Genomic DNA, 17,611 nt, shown 5'->3' with positions numbered 1-17,611 from the left:
TCAATATATGTTTAGGAAATATAAAGCCAAACTGTTTGCCACAGAAATTTGAAATGTATATATAATAAGCATATAGAGCTAATGCTAATTAACACCATTCCTTCAATTTTCTTACATTGATGGCTAATGCACAAAGTTGGTACTGTTCTAATGTGATGATTTCATGATAACAAGGTTCCTGTGCCAATTTGACAATAGCACTAGCAGCAGCTAGCCTTAGACGAGACATATCAGGTTTGCTGAAAAATAAATAGAAAATATGGACTAGTTAGTATATGGATAATTTATTGAAGGCATTTTGGCTTATTTTTTTGTTGCCATCACAAAGTATACTGAAGATAGTGATCATTTCTATCTTTGAGCATACATAATATTTAAGATGGTAATGAGTTTAGAAGATATCTCATCTTGTTTAACTGAAATATAAACAATGGTTTTGCCTATCTATCTTCTCTGCATTTACTAAGATGAATCAAAAAGTTTCCCATCAATCACAATATCTAGTTTCATCTCCTTTAAAATAAATTGCTTTTGAGGTTATGATGGCAATTAAGACTAGAATTTCCATTGTTAAGCAATATGATTGTAAAGTGTGACATCATGTGATTGCATCACTTAGCAACAGCAATCCCAGCAGTCATCGTAACCTGCCATTGTAACCTCATAATGCGACCACCACATGGGAAGAAGTGAGAATCTCAGCCAAGCAGGCCAATGTGAAAGAGCTGTAGGTAGGCAGGCAGGTGCCATGGGGCAGGTTCTATGGAATGCAGGCAAGTGGGTGCCATAGGTGGGCAGGCACAAAAATGCATGAGTGGGTATGTGCTATGGAAAGGGGATAGATGCTCCAGGCTAATGCTACAGATCATGGGTGGGTACTATGAGCGCACAGTATAGAGCACAGGGGGTGCCATGGATGAGCACTATGGAGCATGAGCAAGCCGGCAAAAAAGTGATGGGAGTGGGAATGATTTGCAATCCCTGCCAGCTTTCCCATTGACTTTTGTTTGTGGGAAGATGGCAGAGTAAGTTGCAAATAGTGATCATATGATGGGATGTTGCAATTGTCATAACAGTGAGCTAGATGCCACATGCCCAAATTGCAATCTTATGGCCTTGGGAACACTGCGACAGCCATAACTTTAAGGACTGGTCATAAGTCACTCTCATTCAGCACTATTGTAATTGAACAATCTCTGGTCATAATCCAAGGACTACTTGTGCTTACATATTAAAGCTACCACATTCTGTGGGAAATATTCTCATTTTCCTCCTTTATTTACTACTATTTCTAAAACAGCAAGACTTTCTGTTGAAACTGGAAGCTAGAGCTACTAGATTCGTCAATATAAGGCAGAGTATTCTGCTCAGAATGGCTCAGAAATATATTTTCATTTCCTGTATTATTTGAAAAAATGTTTGTAATATTGCTTTAAAAGTATTACCTAATTTTCCCCTGTTCAGTTAGATCTCCATCACTGTGCAAGATTGTTGTTAACAGTCTTAATGTAGATGTTCCTGATTTACTGTGGTTATTCTTCATGCCTAGTAACCATCGAACCATCATTTTAATTGCCTGAATCTGAAATAAATGTTAACAAATAATCAAGCCAAAATTTATCACACAGATCATTATAACATCTCAAGAAATTTCATCTTGAACAGAGATTTTTCCCCCCAAAGGCATTGTAAGAAAAATATAACTTTGGCAAGTGAGAAAGTTTCAAATTTATATTTTCCTTAAACCAAATTAGAAATTCATGCACACTGTTCTCCTTTAAAGGAACTGTTAACATTGTACAGGGAGGGTGCTCTACTTTATCACTGGAGAAAGATCCTCATCATCAGGGAAAGACCTGGAGAGCCTTAAAGACCTGGTTCTTCCCCTGTCTTTGCACTGTTGGGTGTATGATACCTCTTTTATGGTCAGTTTCGTCATCTGTTTGCCATTTTATGTAGATTGTTATTTTTTTATACTGGCTTTTATTGTGAACCACCCATTCAGTCTTCAGTAGGGTAACACATAAATTGAATAAATAAATGAAATTTATGAATTTTAATTATTTGGTGTTATTAATAATGCAGCAAGTATTGCTGTTATCATCAAAATACAACACAAGTTTGAAAAAATCAGAAGACTGTTTTTGACTCTGACTCTATTGTAGTATCTGTCTTTACCAGAAGGGCTATGCAATTGTTCCTGTTTAATTTGGAAGAGTGTTACAGATTCAGTTTTTTAAAAAATGCTCTGGAACTTAATGAAATTTCAAATTGTATAATAACTATTAATATTTGGCACTTTTGTAAATAAGGCAGGGTTGTAGTATTAGTTCATAAACTGCTAGTGAGAACAATTGTAGTTTTCTGTACCTGTAAATTCCATTGTTATTATAAGAATCAGCAGATAAAGGCTAAGTCAGTCCACAACTACAGGACAAAAATTACATTACTCCATATTATACTTCTAGACCTACACTTTTAAGTGTGAGCCATCTAACTGTAAAAGGGATGTCTAGAATTGTTCTCCTTAACAATAACTATATAAAAATAAAATAGATTACTGCAAAGATTATTTAAATTAGAAAAGCATGCAAATGTCAAATTAATCTCAATAGACTATCAATAATATGTAATTTTATCACTATTCTATTATATACAGTTACTTCATTTTTAGCCCAAAAAGTAAATGAAAATGTGCTACTGTAGTTACATCATGTTTTGAAAATAAGATTAAAAATAGCACTTTGGATAGGTAAAATCAAAGTAATTATGAAAATGTAAGTTTTTAACTAGTGTACCTTTACAAGAGTCTCAGGAGAAACTTCTTCATCTGGGACCCATAGCTTAGTTGTTTTTTTTCCTGGCACCTGAAACAAATTATATCAGTTGTTGCTTTAGTATCATAAATAATATTTATACATTCTCCCTTGAAAAATGCATATCAATTTTTAAAGATAATTCAAGCTTTTTTCAAAGCCTAAGAACTGTTCACACATCTCCATAATATGTAAGCAGTCTCAAGCAAAGCTGTTTTAGAAGGTGAGTATTTTAAGGTCAAAAAATTCTACTTTCTTCAGCTGTTTTGGCAGTCCTACTGTTACAGCTCATAGACCTACAATAATTGTTATTGATTATAATTAATAACCATTATTAATTGTTTTGCAGTATTGCAGTATTATTCTGTATTTCATTTTGTAGCACAGCTTTAATATTGATACATTATGGTCTCTAATATAGACAGAAATGAAAGTATTAAGGTATTTGGTATGAATATCTGCCCTTAAACAGCTTAGCTTTTTGGTTGGAGCAAAACAGTAAACACTTTAAAGCAGAGGTGACAAACGCACATCATGTGACGTGCCATGATGTATCGCAACTTTTTTGCCATTGCCGGCAATGGGGTAGGCGCGGTTTCGCTATGATGCATCCACCTGCAGGCTGGCAGTTTGATATCCCTGCTTTAAAGACACTGAAACATTGCTAGGCTTTTTACTTTGATGATGAAAATGAGGTTTATTTTATGAAATTAAAGATATTTGCATTTGATTTTTTGGAATACATTTTGAAGAGATTAATCTTTAAAAGGCTAATCCTCACTTCTTCCTAAAGTAGAAGCAAGTCACAGAAGTAGCCGAATATTAATTCCGTATTATGTTTTATAAGAAAACAGTGAATGGTGAAGAGATGGAGCTTGCTGGGATGGAGAAACTCACAACTTTAATAAAGAACAGACAATGACTGGTTTTAATGAAAACATGAAATTATGATATATGATTTTGATGATTAGAAAAAAAGAAAAAAATGAAAGTTGTGTTGTCACCTTAGAATAAGAGGGCAGTGTGACTTTATACTTATAACTGATGTAAAAAAATCAGAAGTCATTTCTTTATATTTCTTTTCTCATTCTTTTTAACTGCACTTCTGGTTTTGCTCTTTGTTTCTTTACTTTTTCTCTTTCTGTAATTATTAGTTACTGTTAGTTTTTATCTTGTTTAAACAATTAATATAATTATCATACAAATAAGAATACAGTATGTGAGATAATATTTAGAGAATCTTAACCAATCTTTGCCCTCCAGATAGCCTATAAGGAGTAACAGACATGGCCGAAAGAATTGGTACTCCTCTATTTTTAACCAACAAATTCAAACTTGTCATGGTATAAGTTGAAAGTAATACAAGTAAATGGCATCTACCATACTTTATTCCACAGTTCATACAACAAGCTTTTGATATATGACTAGATATTTTGCCTTGTAAACCGCCCTGAGTCCTTTGGGAATAGGGCGGTATATAAACCGAATAAATAAAATAAATAAATAAATATTCTTAAAAATTGAGGCAATAATTGCAAGCAGGCACTTTCTGAAACTCTGAATAAGATTTATAGTTCTCAGTCAACAATATGTTCCATTCTTGTCCCACCTGTAAACTGTTCCTATTGTCTTAGATTTAATGGCTTCTCTCAGTTGTGAGTTTCAGCTCTTTCCAAACGCATTCAGATCAGGACTCATAGCAGGACACTTTGGAACACTCCAATGTCTACTTTTCAACTTCTTGGATTGTATTACATGTATATTTTGGGTCAGAATCCTGTTGGAGAAACTATGACTGCAAACATAGCTTCCCAACACTGGTCATTATGTTTCACTCCAAAATGCAGTGATAATCTTCATTGTACCCTGAAGATTCAAGGCACCCGGTGCTTGGGGCAACAAAGCAACTGATAACATTATGGAGCTTCCTCCAAATTTCACAGTAGGGATGGTATTCTTTTCTTTAAAACCATTGCTTTCCCTTCTATGAACATAAAGCTGCTGTGACTTAAAAACACTAATTTTGTTTCATCTGTCCAAAGGACATCGTTCTAGGACCGTGGGTTGTCAACATCATTTTAATGAATTGCAGTCTGGAGTGGGATTTAACAGTGGGGCTTTCCCGGGTCTGCTATAATGGAAGCATGTTCACTTAGATGGTGATGGTTGTTGTAACTTGCTGCATAGTTCTTGATCTTAAGAGGTGAAATAGCTTCTGTTCTGAAGTTTTCCTTTGTTCTTACTCCATCATTCAAACTACCCTTCTGTTCTATCGGGGATCAATTTTCTTCTGATGGCCCTATCTAAGGAGGCAGATTACTATCTAAAATCTCTTAATAACATTAATACCTGTGGTCAAAGGAACAAGGAAGCTCTTTGAAAACAGTTTTGTACTCTTTAACTTTACTATGCTTACTATTATCTTCTTCCTTTCCTCCTCAGATAACTGTTTTTCTTTCTCTTGTCGATGTTCATTCACTGTACTGCACACAATGACAAAAAATATCTGAGTACTTTTCCCCATTCAAACAGGCTGAGTGACTGATTATGAGATTGAAGATACCCATGACTGTAATTAAAGAGTCTGTTAAGATATCATTAAAACCCAATAAAGTCTTTTAATTTCTAAGAGTGCCAATAATTTAATCATGTTCATATTATTTTCATTTATTATTTCCAATAATATGTTAAGTTTTATATCCAAAACAAAATGTACACTCAATGGCATAAACATACACATAGCTGTGGCAGTTTAAATTTACTTCATATGAAATTGGGATTCTTTGGGAGCAAGTGGAAGGTACCGATATTTTTGGCCATGTCTGTATGTGAATCCAAAACAACATGAAGAAAACAGGTGAGGGACAGCTAGATTACAATAGATACTATTATGAGTTCACATTATTTAATATAATAGTTCGTATACAAAATGTGTACATCTATTTTTCTAGAAAAAGGGGAAAAAATGAATAAACAGGAGGAAAAATTCAATTTGATATTTCTCAAGGAACTTATTACATTCTTGGTTTGTCTTCATTATTCTTCATAAGTTTACATTTGATGATTATTCAGCTCAGTATGCTGGACTTACTAAGAACTGTACAGCTATTGTCTCTTCTTAAATGAACACAATATAATGTACAATATACTGTTGTATATTACTATTTTTCTCTTTGATTTTTTTTTACTGCAAAAAGCAAAACATTCTTACCCTGTCACTCATTAACAAATCTTTCACTATAAATGTAGCCACCAAAGATTTCAGCGGGGCTGCAAACTGATCAGGCGCCAACAAGGCTATGTGGCCAATGGAAACCAGCGGTGTAATCAGATGTTCCAGATTACTTGGATCGAGACTCTTATGTAGCGGCTAAAATATATAAATGATGATAAATGTTAAAGAGTAGTTAGCTGCAATCATTTAAAAGTATTTTAACCTTTTCAAAATTAAAATTCTTCAGAATTTTCTATGAATGCACTATAAATATAAAATTTAAAAAATACCTCAAATATCTGTGCAAATTGTGTTTCTTTACTGGAGAATATTGCATGGATGCAGTGAATGGCATATTTGGCCTGTCGAGGAGGACCTTTTTTAGCTTTATGTTGCAAAACTGGAAGCAAAGCTCTAGAGTAAAAAAAAATATATATATATAGTATATATATAAATGTAATCACATCACATGTTATGTTTGCCATGGCCGAATCTATTAAACATGTAGTAATTTCCAGATGTGTTAAGACAATAGGATGACAGCCATACACAAAGATTTAAGTTTCATTTCAGTACAGGTAATTCTTGGTTTAAGAATGAGTTCAATTCCCAAAGCCTGCCCTGAAATCAAATTTGTATACAAGCTGAAACAGTATTATTGTCAGAATCCATTTATATCACATTCATAAATTTATGTTTAAAACATTATCCCCCCTCCTATGGATTCTGCCATCTCCCGAGGAAGGAGAAGCATATGTGGATTCAGCCTGCCTTAGGTTATTTCAAAGGCCAAGGGAACCTTTTGAACTGGGGGGGACAAAAGGGAGGGTTAGAGAAGAAGGCATCTGGCTTGTTTCTTCTTTCAATTCTGGAGAGGAAGAAAGCAATAACCATAAAGATTTGAAGTTCCTTTTTTTCCCCACAAAAGGGATGACACGAAGTAGAAGGATGGGGGCTGACCAAATGGGGTTGAGGGAAGGGGGGTTGAACCAGGTACCCTTTATAAAATTTCAATTTGTAAAACAATACTAAGTCCTGTCTTGTATTCCCACAACCAAGCATGTCCTAGTAAAGATTCCTTTTGGACTAGAACTGACTCCAAGAGTTTTTGTTTTCCTAAGACGTGGATTGGGGTAGGTCCTGACAATTATTGTATAATACTGTATAGGTAATTTTGTTTAATGAACTTGAACCACTGTATATTTAACTTTAATCCTTGTGTATTTAATTAGACTTTTGCTATGATATGCTCTGTTCCTAACTATGGGTCTTCCTTAAATGGGTGCATTCTTAACCTGGGACTTGCCATATTTGTGACCCACCATGCAACCCAAAACTTCAAAAATCATCCCATGATTTATATACATATGTAATATAATTCACTTCAGTTTATACGCCTTTCCAATCTCAATGACTCTGAATCCAATATTGCACTTGCACATGGGCAGCACCTGTCTTCCTGATTCAGTGCAAGCCATACCAAATGTGGCTATTTTAACAAATCTGAGGTGCTCAGGGTCCAAACTTTTTCTTCTAAATCATTTTTGAACCATCTACAATCCTGGTCTACAAAAAGCTTGTATAAGCATCAATGCGCTAACTTTTTAAGTACAATTTCTAAAATCTGTGACAACATATCTAATTCCTAAAGATAACTTTATACACACAGAGGGAAAGATTTCATTCTTTTTAATCATTATCATTCCTCATCATTAAAGACAATGTAAATTCCAGTAACAGAAGCCTCAAGGGAAGCAGCTAAAAATATAACAGTAAAGTGAAATCTTTAGGGCACTGATCTTGCTAGGCAAACATACAGGAATGCTACTTAAATATACATAAGTATACTTTAAATATACTTATTTGCTTAGCCTTCATCTAGGGGGTAATGTGCTGGCCTAAAAAACAGGAACCCGCTCTAGTCCAGTCCCCTGCCTTAGGCATGAAAGTCTGCTGGGTGACCTTGGGCCAGTGAATCTCTCTCAGCCAACCCACCTCACACGGTAGTTGTTGTAGGGAAAATAGGAAGGAAAATATTATGTATGTTCACTGCCCTGAGTTATTTATAAAAAAATAAATAAGATTGGGTGAAATTCTAATAAATAGAGTATAGAATGAACTCACGATCGTATGTGTAGAAAATTCTCCTCAATTTTGCTTCCTGTGTTCTTAAAAATCTGTAATGCAGCTTCGGCTACTTTTTCATCATCCATTTTTAAACAGGCCAGGAGTGATTCAAATGTTTCAGCTGAATGGAATGAGATAGGGTGGGTAAACGAAAGAACCTGCAAGAATAAGGATTAAAGGGGATTTTTAAAATCATTCTTATGTTAACTTATGCTTACTGAATAAATTTCATTGACTCAATCTTGACAAATCTTTATGGATCTATGGGTAAACACCAAACACGCTAGTTCCAAGGGTCTATCTAAAAGGCTTATGTACTAATTTAATGAGCTACAAATAATCCTCATATAGTGACTGACTCACTTAGCGACCATTTGCATTTACACCAATTATGATAAAGTAACTTCACATTATGAAGGTCTGAAATAAGATAATAAGCACAGTTGTGGTATCACTTAACAACTGCTTTGCTTAACAAATGAGTTACCAAACCCAATTCTGATCACTGAACAAGGATTACCGGTAGTATATTCTATAGCCGGTACAAAGATAGCTCCTGTACCAACAGAAGAAAATATTAGCAGCTAAGGGTTGAATTATAGAATCCTTGGAGCTCTCTGAGCTTGGTTATTTTTTTGCAGACATTTCATTATACAACTAGGTAACATCAGCAGCACTCAGAGCACCAAGGATCTCATAGCTATTGTGTTGATCCACTGCATTTCTGACACTTCGATTGAGAATTGAAAACAGTAATGTTTTAGTTAACTTAATATAAGACAATTAAATCATTTGAGATCAGACTAAGACTACTGCATCAAATGTGCTAATGAACATACTTGAACTATAGCTGCTTCTGTCCATAACGTGTTCTTAAATATTAGAAATGTGCAATCTTTTTCAAATCAGACTATACTTGGAAACTGAATTTAATTAATTTTAATTTAAAATATGTATTATTTATTTGTGTATTTAAATATAGGAAGTCCTCAACTTACAACAACAATTGGGACTGGAATTTTAGTCGCTAAGCTATGCAGTCAACACATGACTATACCTGACTTTAGGACCATTTTTACTGTGGTCATTAAGCAACTCACCTAGTTAAGTGAATCATGCAGTCGTTAAGGAAACCTGGCTTCCCTAATTTACTTTGCTTGTCAGAAGTTGGCTGGGAAGGTTACAAATTGAGATCACATTATCACAAGATGTTGCAACTGTCATAAATTAAAACCATTGCCAAGTGCCTAATTGTTAACACGTGACTACAGTGGTGATGCAATGGTCATAATTTTGAGGACAGGTCATAAATCACTTTTTCTGAAGCTGCTGTAACTTTGAATCATTGTTAAATGAACCGTTTTAAATCAGAGACTACCTGTACCTGTTTTCTATCCATGGAATATACAGATACTAAATTACTCATGTAATATATTTAAAAAAACCCTTAGTAATATCTAGACTGATTCTGATACAGAGTGGCTCTGGCTAGTTGAACTCTGGCAAAACTGAATGGCTCTAGATTTTGGGGTCCACTGGTTCCAGGACTATGCCTTCTTTGGTGCTGGATGGGTTATACTGCCCCAAATAGACCCAGTGCACAACCTGGGGTCCTCCTAGACTCATGATTCCTGCAAAAGGCCTTTGTACAGCTTCAGCTTGTATACCAGTTGCGCCCATTCCTTGATCAGTAGGCCTTGCCACAGTTACTCACGCCCTAGTCATCTCCAGATTGGACTACTGCAATGAACTCTATATGGAGCTATCCTTGAACAATATCTGGAAGCTTCAGCAAGAGCACAGGCAGTTATATGTGTTCTAAGAACAGCACGTTACATCTCTGCTCCATGAGCTGCACTGGTTGCCAGGGGTTTTTTTTGAGTCCAATTCAGGGTCCTGATTTTGATCTATAAAAACCTTCACAACATGAGACTATCTGAGGGTTTGCCTCTCACCAATTACATCAGAATATTTTAGAGCTGCCAGAGAAGGCATGCTGTGGGTACTAGTTTGCTAGTTCTGCTGAAGATACCATCAGCTGGGGACCTACATTTGGTGGTTCCCAGAAGAAGCCTCACAGCTGAGAGATGCTTCATAGCCACACTATTCATGGCTAGTAGATTTTTACTAATGTTTGAAGACATTCAATTTTGTACAAATTTGTATTCTATCACCTTGTTATTTTATCACCTCCAATTTTTCAGAAAAAATGAGACCAACCAGCACTGCTGACCATACGAATTAGAAAAACCTTAAATTGAGAAAATAATGTGGATTTCTAAATATTATGGGGCAGGTAATACTATTAAGTGCCTATGGCTCCAACAGCGGCGCGGACGGTCGGATTCGACCGCTGGCCCTTCGATCTCGTTGAAGCGGTGGAATAGCCGACGATCAGCTGTTCCACTGCTCAAAAACTCCTCTCCTCGGGCAGAGGGGAGGGGGAACTTCCAGGTAGGGGTAGAGCTCCCCTAGCGCCCCAGAACATTTGTTCTGGGGCATAAAGGGTGAGAGCCCCCCCCCCGAAGCCTAGAAATGCTCTGGAACGAAGGACTCTTCTGCTTAAGCAGAACAAGACGCTGAATCCACTCCTGCCAGATCTGATTGTCATCTTGAGTTACGGTAGCAGCAGAGCTGATGCAGGAGCAGTATAAATAGCAAGTACAAAGCTTTAACTCTGAAATTCAACTCTCTTCCTATTCCAATGATTCTTTTAAAGAAGGGGAAGATGGCGCCTGACGGACTTTTTTTCCCTCTAACTAGAAGTGAAAGTGTTTTTCTTCAAAGTAAAGTGACTGCTTGAACTAAGTGGGAATATGTAAAATGGACTTTCAAACCTTAAAAGAGCTTGATATAATTTGGAGGTGCTAAAAAGTTATTTTCAAGATCTGGCTATTTCACAGTTTAACTACAAAGTAATAAATGGACTAGAAAGTGAAAGTGTGTATTGAAAATCATTAGTTGCAAAAATGGCTCCCAACCGCATAGACCCACAATAAAGTTTTCTAAACAGAAAAAATTACCTTAAGCAATTCAAGACCTGCTCTAATTGCCTGATCAGTAGGGACACCTTCATCTTCATCATCTGCTGTTCCATCTATGGATTTGTTCACTTGTTTAATAAGGGCACTAACAAAGGAAATGATAAGAATCATGCTGGACATTCTATTTAAAAAATGATCATGATCATGTGTAACCAGTATAATTGAGCAAGAAACATTTTTCCTTCAATAGAGCAATGGCACATATTTAAGATATACATTTTTCTTTTCATTAATATTTTTGTTGTAACCATTCAGTAATGTACGACACTTGGCGACTTTATAGGCAAGAGCTCCCCATGCAACCCTGTTAAGCACAGCTTCTTTCAGTTGTTGGGTGTTCAACTTTGAACCAATATATTGATCCTTTTTATATTCATGTGCCTTTTCTATCATCATCATCATCGTCGTCGTCATCATCATTTTAGCCATTGTCTATCCACTGCAGGTTTCATTTTCATTTCATTTCATTCATTTCATTTTATTAAATTTATATGCCGCCCTTCTCCCTGAGGACTCAGGGCGGCTCACAACAATAAAAATTAAAAAAACATAGAGTAAAAAATTTAAAAGAGAATTAAACAATAAATACAAAATTATAAAACAATTTAACCCAGTAAAAGCCTAATTAAAAATCGTAGTCAGTCCAGGCCCATTTGTTGGAACAACCACGTCTTCAGGTCACGGCGGAAGGACCGAAGGTCAGGGGCCATCCGCAGCTCCGGAGGCAACTCATTCCAGAGGGTCGGCGTGTCCACAGAGAAGGCTCTCCCCCTGGGGATTGCCAGCCGGCATTGCCTGGCCGACGGAACCCTGAGGAGGCCGACTCTGTGGGAGCGAACCGGGCGATGGGAGGTTGACAATGGCACAGGTGGTCTTGCAAGTACCCCGGGCCTAAGCCATGCAGGGCTTTAAAGGTTATTACCAGCACATTGAATCGCACTCGGAGGGTAACCGGAAGCCAATGCAGCTCGCGCAGGAGTGGTATAACATGGGAGTACCGAGATACTCCCATAAGCACCTGCGTGGCCGCATTTTGCACCAGTTGAAGCCTCTGGGTGCTCTTCAAGGGCAGCCCCATGTAAAGAGCATTGCAGTAATCCAGGCGAGAAGTGACGAGGGCGTGGGTAACCGTGCATAGGGCATCTCGGTCCAAAAAGGGGCGCAACTGGCGCACTAGGCGAACCTGTGCGAAGGCCCCCCAGGTCACAGCCGTTAGATGATCTTCCAAATTAAGCCGTGAATCCAGGAGGACACCCAAGTTGCGAGGCCTTTCTGAGGGGGGCAATACCTCCCCCCCATCAAAAGAGATAGAACTTGTTGGACAATACGAGATGCCGGTATCCACAGCCACTCGGTCTTGGAGGGGTTAAGCCTGAGCCTGTTCCTTCCCATCCAGACCCGCACCGCCTCCAGGCACCGGGACATCACGTCAAGGGCATCACTGTGTTGGCTCGGGGTGGAGATGAACAACTGGGTATCATCTGCATATTGGTGATACCTCACCCCAAAGCCACAGATGATCTCACCCAGTGGCTTCATATAGATGTTAAACAGGAGGGGGGAGAGAACTGACCCCTGAGGCACCCCACAATTGAGGGGCCTCAGGGTAGATCTCTGTCCCCCTGCCAGTACAAACTGCGAGCGGCCCGAGAGGTAGGAGAACCACCATAAAACAGTGCCTCCCACTCCCAACCCCTCGAGCCGTCGCAGCAAGATACCATGGTTGATGGTATCAAAAGCCGCTGAGAGGTCAAGTAGGACCAGGACAGAGGAACAGCCCCTGTCCCGGGCCCGCCAGAGACCATCCACCATCTACATGTTTCCAACCAATATGGTCCTGAGCTTCCTTTAAGCCAATTGGGCCCATAATACTTGCTGATGTTGTCAATCTATCTTGTTTTAGGTCTCTTTTGTGGATGCTTTTTATCAAGTGGGATCCATTCTATGACTGCCTTGGTTCACCTGCATCAGTTCTTCTTGCTATGAGAAAAGCCCTTTTCTATTTCAATTCTTTAACTCTCTTGATGACATTGTATACTTTTTTTGTTTTTTTCCATAATCCATCTAATATTGGCAATGTGATCTCGAGTGCCACCTCCCTTTCTAAAACCAGCTTGTATATCAAGTAACTCTTGATTGATGATATTCTGTAGCCTCTGTTTAATTATTTTTAACAAAATCTTCCTTGCATGAGAAATCAATGCAACCATGCAATAGTTGGAACATTTCCTTTCTTTACTAATGGGATAAAAATGTATCTTTTTCAGTCCTAAAGCCACTGACATGTAGTCCTTATCTAGACATAGGGCAGTGATGATGTAAAGTGGAACTGGTCTTAGTAATCTTTTCCAGTTTGGCAATTTCTCTGTGGCTCATTCTACTTCTTTCAAGATGTTTGGTTCTTTATTAATTGGGCTTTCATCACTGTCATCTTGATAGTATGTCAAACTGCTGTAGAGTCCCTCTGTATATTCTTTCCACCTGTTCTTGATCTTCTGCTGGTCACTTAGTAAATTCCATTGCAGTCTTTAACAGTTCCTTGCCGTGCTGAAAAACTGGATCACATCATTTTCACTATGGCAAACATGACCTGAGTTGAGTCCCTTCCTGTTAGCTTCTTCTAGATGTTGACACTATTCCTCCCGCTGCCTATTTTTGTCTTTCTTGGCTTCATGTTGGAATTTGCATTCAGCTTTTTAACTTCATCTTTATTACCTTTGGCTTTGGCTGCCCTTCGCTGATCAGCTATTTTGATGGTATCATCAGATAAGTCACTTGTTTATTCTCCTTGGTTTTGACCAAAAAAATATTATAATACCGTATATGTACATAATTAAGTAGTTTTGACTCTGAATTGATGGTTTTATTATTTTATTTGACTAAGATTGAAGTCAGAATCCAAAAGCTCTAGGTTCAACTCCACATTCATCTATGGAAATTAATTGGGAAATTTTGGGCCAAGTAGTATTTTCTAACCAATCCACCTTGCAGAGCTGCTGCTGTATAGAATAAATTTGGTAAGAGAAATGTACTGTATATTCCTCTGAGCAACTGAAGGAAATCAGGATATAAATCAAATCAAATCAAAACACTCAATCAAATCAACAAACCACCCAAATACTTATTTTTAGTTGCGAGTCTTTGATCATCATATCAATGTATTATTATCTATTTCATGTTACCATTATTTTTGAGTTTTGTATTATTATTTAATAGTAAGGAATAAAATCTACCCCAACCTCAGGTAGTTTGAGAATTTAACTTTGAAAGTTATGCAAAAGTTTTCTAAGACATCTATAAATAATTTCTTAATTATGATCAACTTTGACATACAGCAAAGAAAACTATTTGGATGAAGGCAGTGGTTTTCAAAACTCTCTCTTTCAGGAATATTTAATTAATTTGCATGTCAAGATTCTGTAGGTTTTAGGGCCTTTTGAATCTGGGACTTTACCATCCTTTGTACTGGATGGGGTGGCACTAACCCAAACAGACCTAATGAATAATATGGGAGTCTTTCTGGATTCCAACCCTTTGCACAACTTTGGATGCTATGTGTGCTATCCTGTTCATTCACACACACATGTAACTGTGGTTTAGTGAGTTTATTAATATTTCCCAGCAATTCCTTTCACTAAAACCCAAAACTGTCCCAATTAAGTCCAGCCACAAGCAGACTAATGCTAATTCACAGAGCAGTGGCCAAAGAGTCCACAAGGCCCTTGAACGTTTCTCAATCAAAATAAAGCCACCAGGCAAACTTACATCCACAACACAAGAGACTTCATAAAGCAACAGAAGTCCAGAGTTTCTAAGGCATGATCAAAGTCAAGGCACAATGTCAATCCAAAGTGAGGCAGAAAACACACAGCTAGGAAACAAACACAAGAAAAGCCTCCATTTGTCCGCTGTGCTAAATAGCCAGCTTCAGGTACAGCCCAGCAAGAAGGGTGAGGCTTTCTCCTCGCGAATTATCTGGCTGATCTTCTCTGCTCCTGCCTTTTCTCTGCCCTATGTGTTCTTGGATCAGGTACAAAAGGGTGGAACATTTAACTTTGTATTGGGTAATTGTTGCTTGTGTATCCAGACTTGGTTTCACTTTTGACTGTGCCTATAGTTTGTAACTAATAAACATGTTATTTGAGGAATTTGCAACCCTTGGAGATCTGCTTTATTCGTCTCTATCTGTCAGAACCATGACAGTGTCATTGCAAGCAAGAGAAAAATAGTTCAGAGTTATCGTTATAATTCCTCCATTGTCAAATCCTAACTTCTTTCCATAGTAAATACAGTCTATCATGCAGCAACCAAATGTTTTTCTCTTTCTTGACTAAGCTATTCCCTCTCCTTCTCACTTTGACAAAAAATGAAAAGGTTAGGAAAGGAAGTTAATGAATCATAAGCCTTCAATCAATATCAAAGTAAGTTTGGTCTTACCCCCAAAATTTCCCCAATTATTTCTTTCTCTAATTACTTAGATTACTTTTTGCCCCACCCTACAAGACACATTACAATATAAGATTCAATAGGGAGAACACTACAGCATGTTAACTTAAAGGACTTTTATAGAATTTGTTTTCTCAGTTTCATTTAACTTCAACATAAGTGGAAAAAATATACCTGATGGATTCAGTATCAATGTGCACAGGAGCTATCCTCTCTAAAAGGAACTTTACCATTTCCAGAAAAGGGTTTGTAGGTTGCTTGGGATTGCCTAACTTCTTCGTAATTTCACGCTGCAATAGTAATTAGAAGCACATTAGAAGACAGACAATTTAATAGCTCCAAATAAGTTATGTTTTAACATTTATTCTTACCACACAACCTTCAGCTTGTTTGCATGAACAACTTGGACTAACAAGCATTTCCAACTGGTGTTTTATTTTGTCGTCATCTTCCAGAACTTGAGTGAATTTCTTCATGAAATCCTGTGCTTTGCCAGGATCTGGCAAATTTCCTTTATGGAAATAAAACAAGATTAAGTTCAACAGAAAGCTAACAATTAAACAAAGCTTTTCTACTATCAGTGGCATTCTTTACTGATAGGGTACAACATAAAAGTAAATCAATAGAAGGAACAAGGGACAAATATGTATGTAACTACATCTTAATAAATTTAGCTATTTCATTAAGTGAAATGTAAACAATTTCATATAGTAAAACAAAACAAAGGTTCTAGTGTTTTTAAAGCTTTTGCCATGTAGCAAGCAAAAAAAATTCATGCTTTGAATTTTATGTGTCTGAAGCAGCATGAAGGGCTAAATAAAAAAAATGTAAAATGAGAATGGATTATATAAACAGAAAATATATTTCGTTAGATTATACATAATCCTAGAGGTTTGTGGACAGGTGGGGGCGAGCTATCAAAACATTGAAAATACAGGGAGTGCAGAATTATTAGGCAAATGAGTATTTTGACCACATCATCCTCTTTATGCATGTTGTCTTACTCCAAGCTGTATAGGCTCGAAAGCCTACTACAAATTAAGCATATTAGGTGATGTGCATCTCTGTAATGAGAAGGGGTGTGGTCTAATGACATCAACACCCTGTATCAGGTGTGCATAATTATTAGGCAACTTCCTTTCCTTTGGCAAAATGGGTCAAAAGAAGGACTTGACAGGCTCAGAAAAGTCAAAAATAGTGAGATATCTTGCAGAGGGATGCAGCACTCTTAAAATTGCAAAGCTTCTGAAGCGTGATCATTGAACAATCAAGCGTTTCATTCAAAATAGTCAACAGGGTCGCAAGAAGCGTGTGGAGAAACCAAGGCGCAAAATAACTGCCCATGAACTGAGAAAAGTCAAGCGTGCAGCTGCCAAGATGCCACTTGCCACCAGTTTGGCCATATTTCAGAGCTGCAACATCACTGGAGTGCCCAAAAGCACAAGGTGTGCAATACTCAGAGACATGGCCAAGGTAAGAAAGGCTGAAAGACGACCACCACTGAACAAGACACACAAGCTGAAACATCAAGACTGGGCCAAGAAATATCTCAAGACTGATTTTTCTAAGGTTTTATGGACTGATGAAATGAGAGTGAGTCTTGATGGGCCAGATGGATGGGCCCGTGGCTGGATTGGTAAAGGGCAGAGAGCTCCAGTCCGACTCAGACGCCAGCAAGGTGGAGGTGGAGTACTGGTTTGGGCTGGTATCATCAAAGATGAGCTTGTGGGGCCTTTTCGGGTTGAGGATGGAGTCAAGCTCAACTCCCAGTCCTACTGCCAGTTTCTGGAAGACACCTTCTTCAAGCAGTGGTACAGGAAGAAGTCTGCATCCTTCAAGAAAAACATGATTTTCATGCAGGACAATGCTCCATCACACGCGTCCAAGTACTCCACAGCGTGGCTGGCAAGAAAGGGTATAAAAGAAGGAAATCTAATGACATGGCCTCCTTGTTCACCTGATCT

At 37.6% G+C, this 17,611-nt stretch overlaps 1 protein-coding gene across 1 annotated transcript in view; it reads right to left on the bottom strand.

The window, feature by feature from the left end:
* Positions 1 to 17,611, bottom strand: part of PDS5B (PDS5 cohesin associated factor B) — an 82,421-nt gene that overhangs the window by 12,138 nt on the left and 52,672 nt on the right. Inside the window, exons 16-24 of the mRNA XM_083362431.1 lie at positions 16,019 to 16,158; positions 15,822 to 15,937; positions 11,181 to 11,286; positions 8,155 to 8,315; positions 6,321 to 6,444; positions 6,028 to 6,186; positions 2,799 to 2,867; positions 1,446 to 1,582; positions 116 to 239 (exon numbers count right to left, since the gene is read on the bottom strand). Of these exons, the coding sequence (XP_083218557.1) occupies positions 116 to 239; positions 1,446 to 1,582; positions 2,799 to 2,867; positions 6,028 to 6,186; positions 6,321 to 6,444; positions 8,155 to 8,315; positions 11,181 to 11,286; positions 15,822 to 15,937; positions 16,019 to 16,158 (1,136 nt within the window). The remainder of the gene's footprint in view (positions 1 to 115; positions 240 to 1,445; positions 1,583 to 2,798; positions 2,868 to 6,027; positions 6,187 to 6,320; positions 6,445 to 8,154; positions 8,316 to 11,180; positions 11,287 to 15,821; positions 15,938 to 16,018; positions 16,159 to 17,611) is intronic.

This window comes from Vipera ursinii (assembly GCF_947247035.1).
Source record: "Vipera ursinii genome assembly, chromosome: 4".
NCBI classification, from domain to species: domain Eukaryota; kingdom Metazoa; phylum Chordata; class Lepidosauria; order Squamata; family Viperidae; genus Vipera; species Vipera ursinii.
Note: the sequence above shows the minus strand (reverse complement) of the source record. Positions and strands in the feature narration are given on the sequence as shown.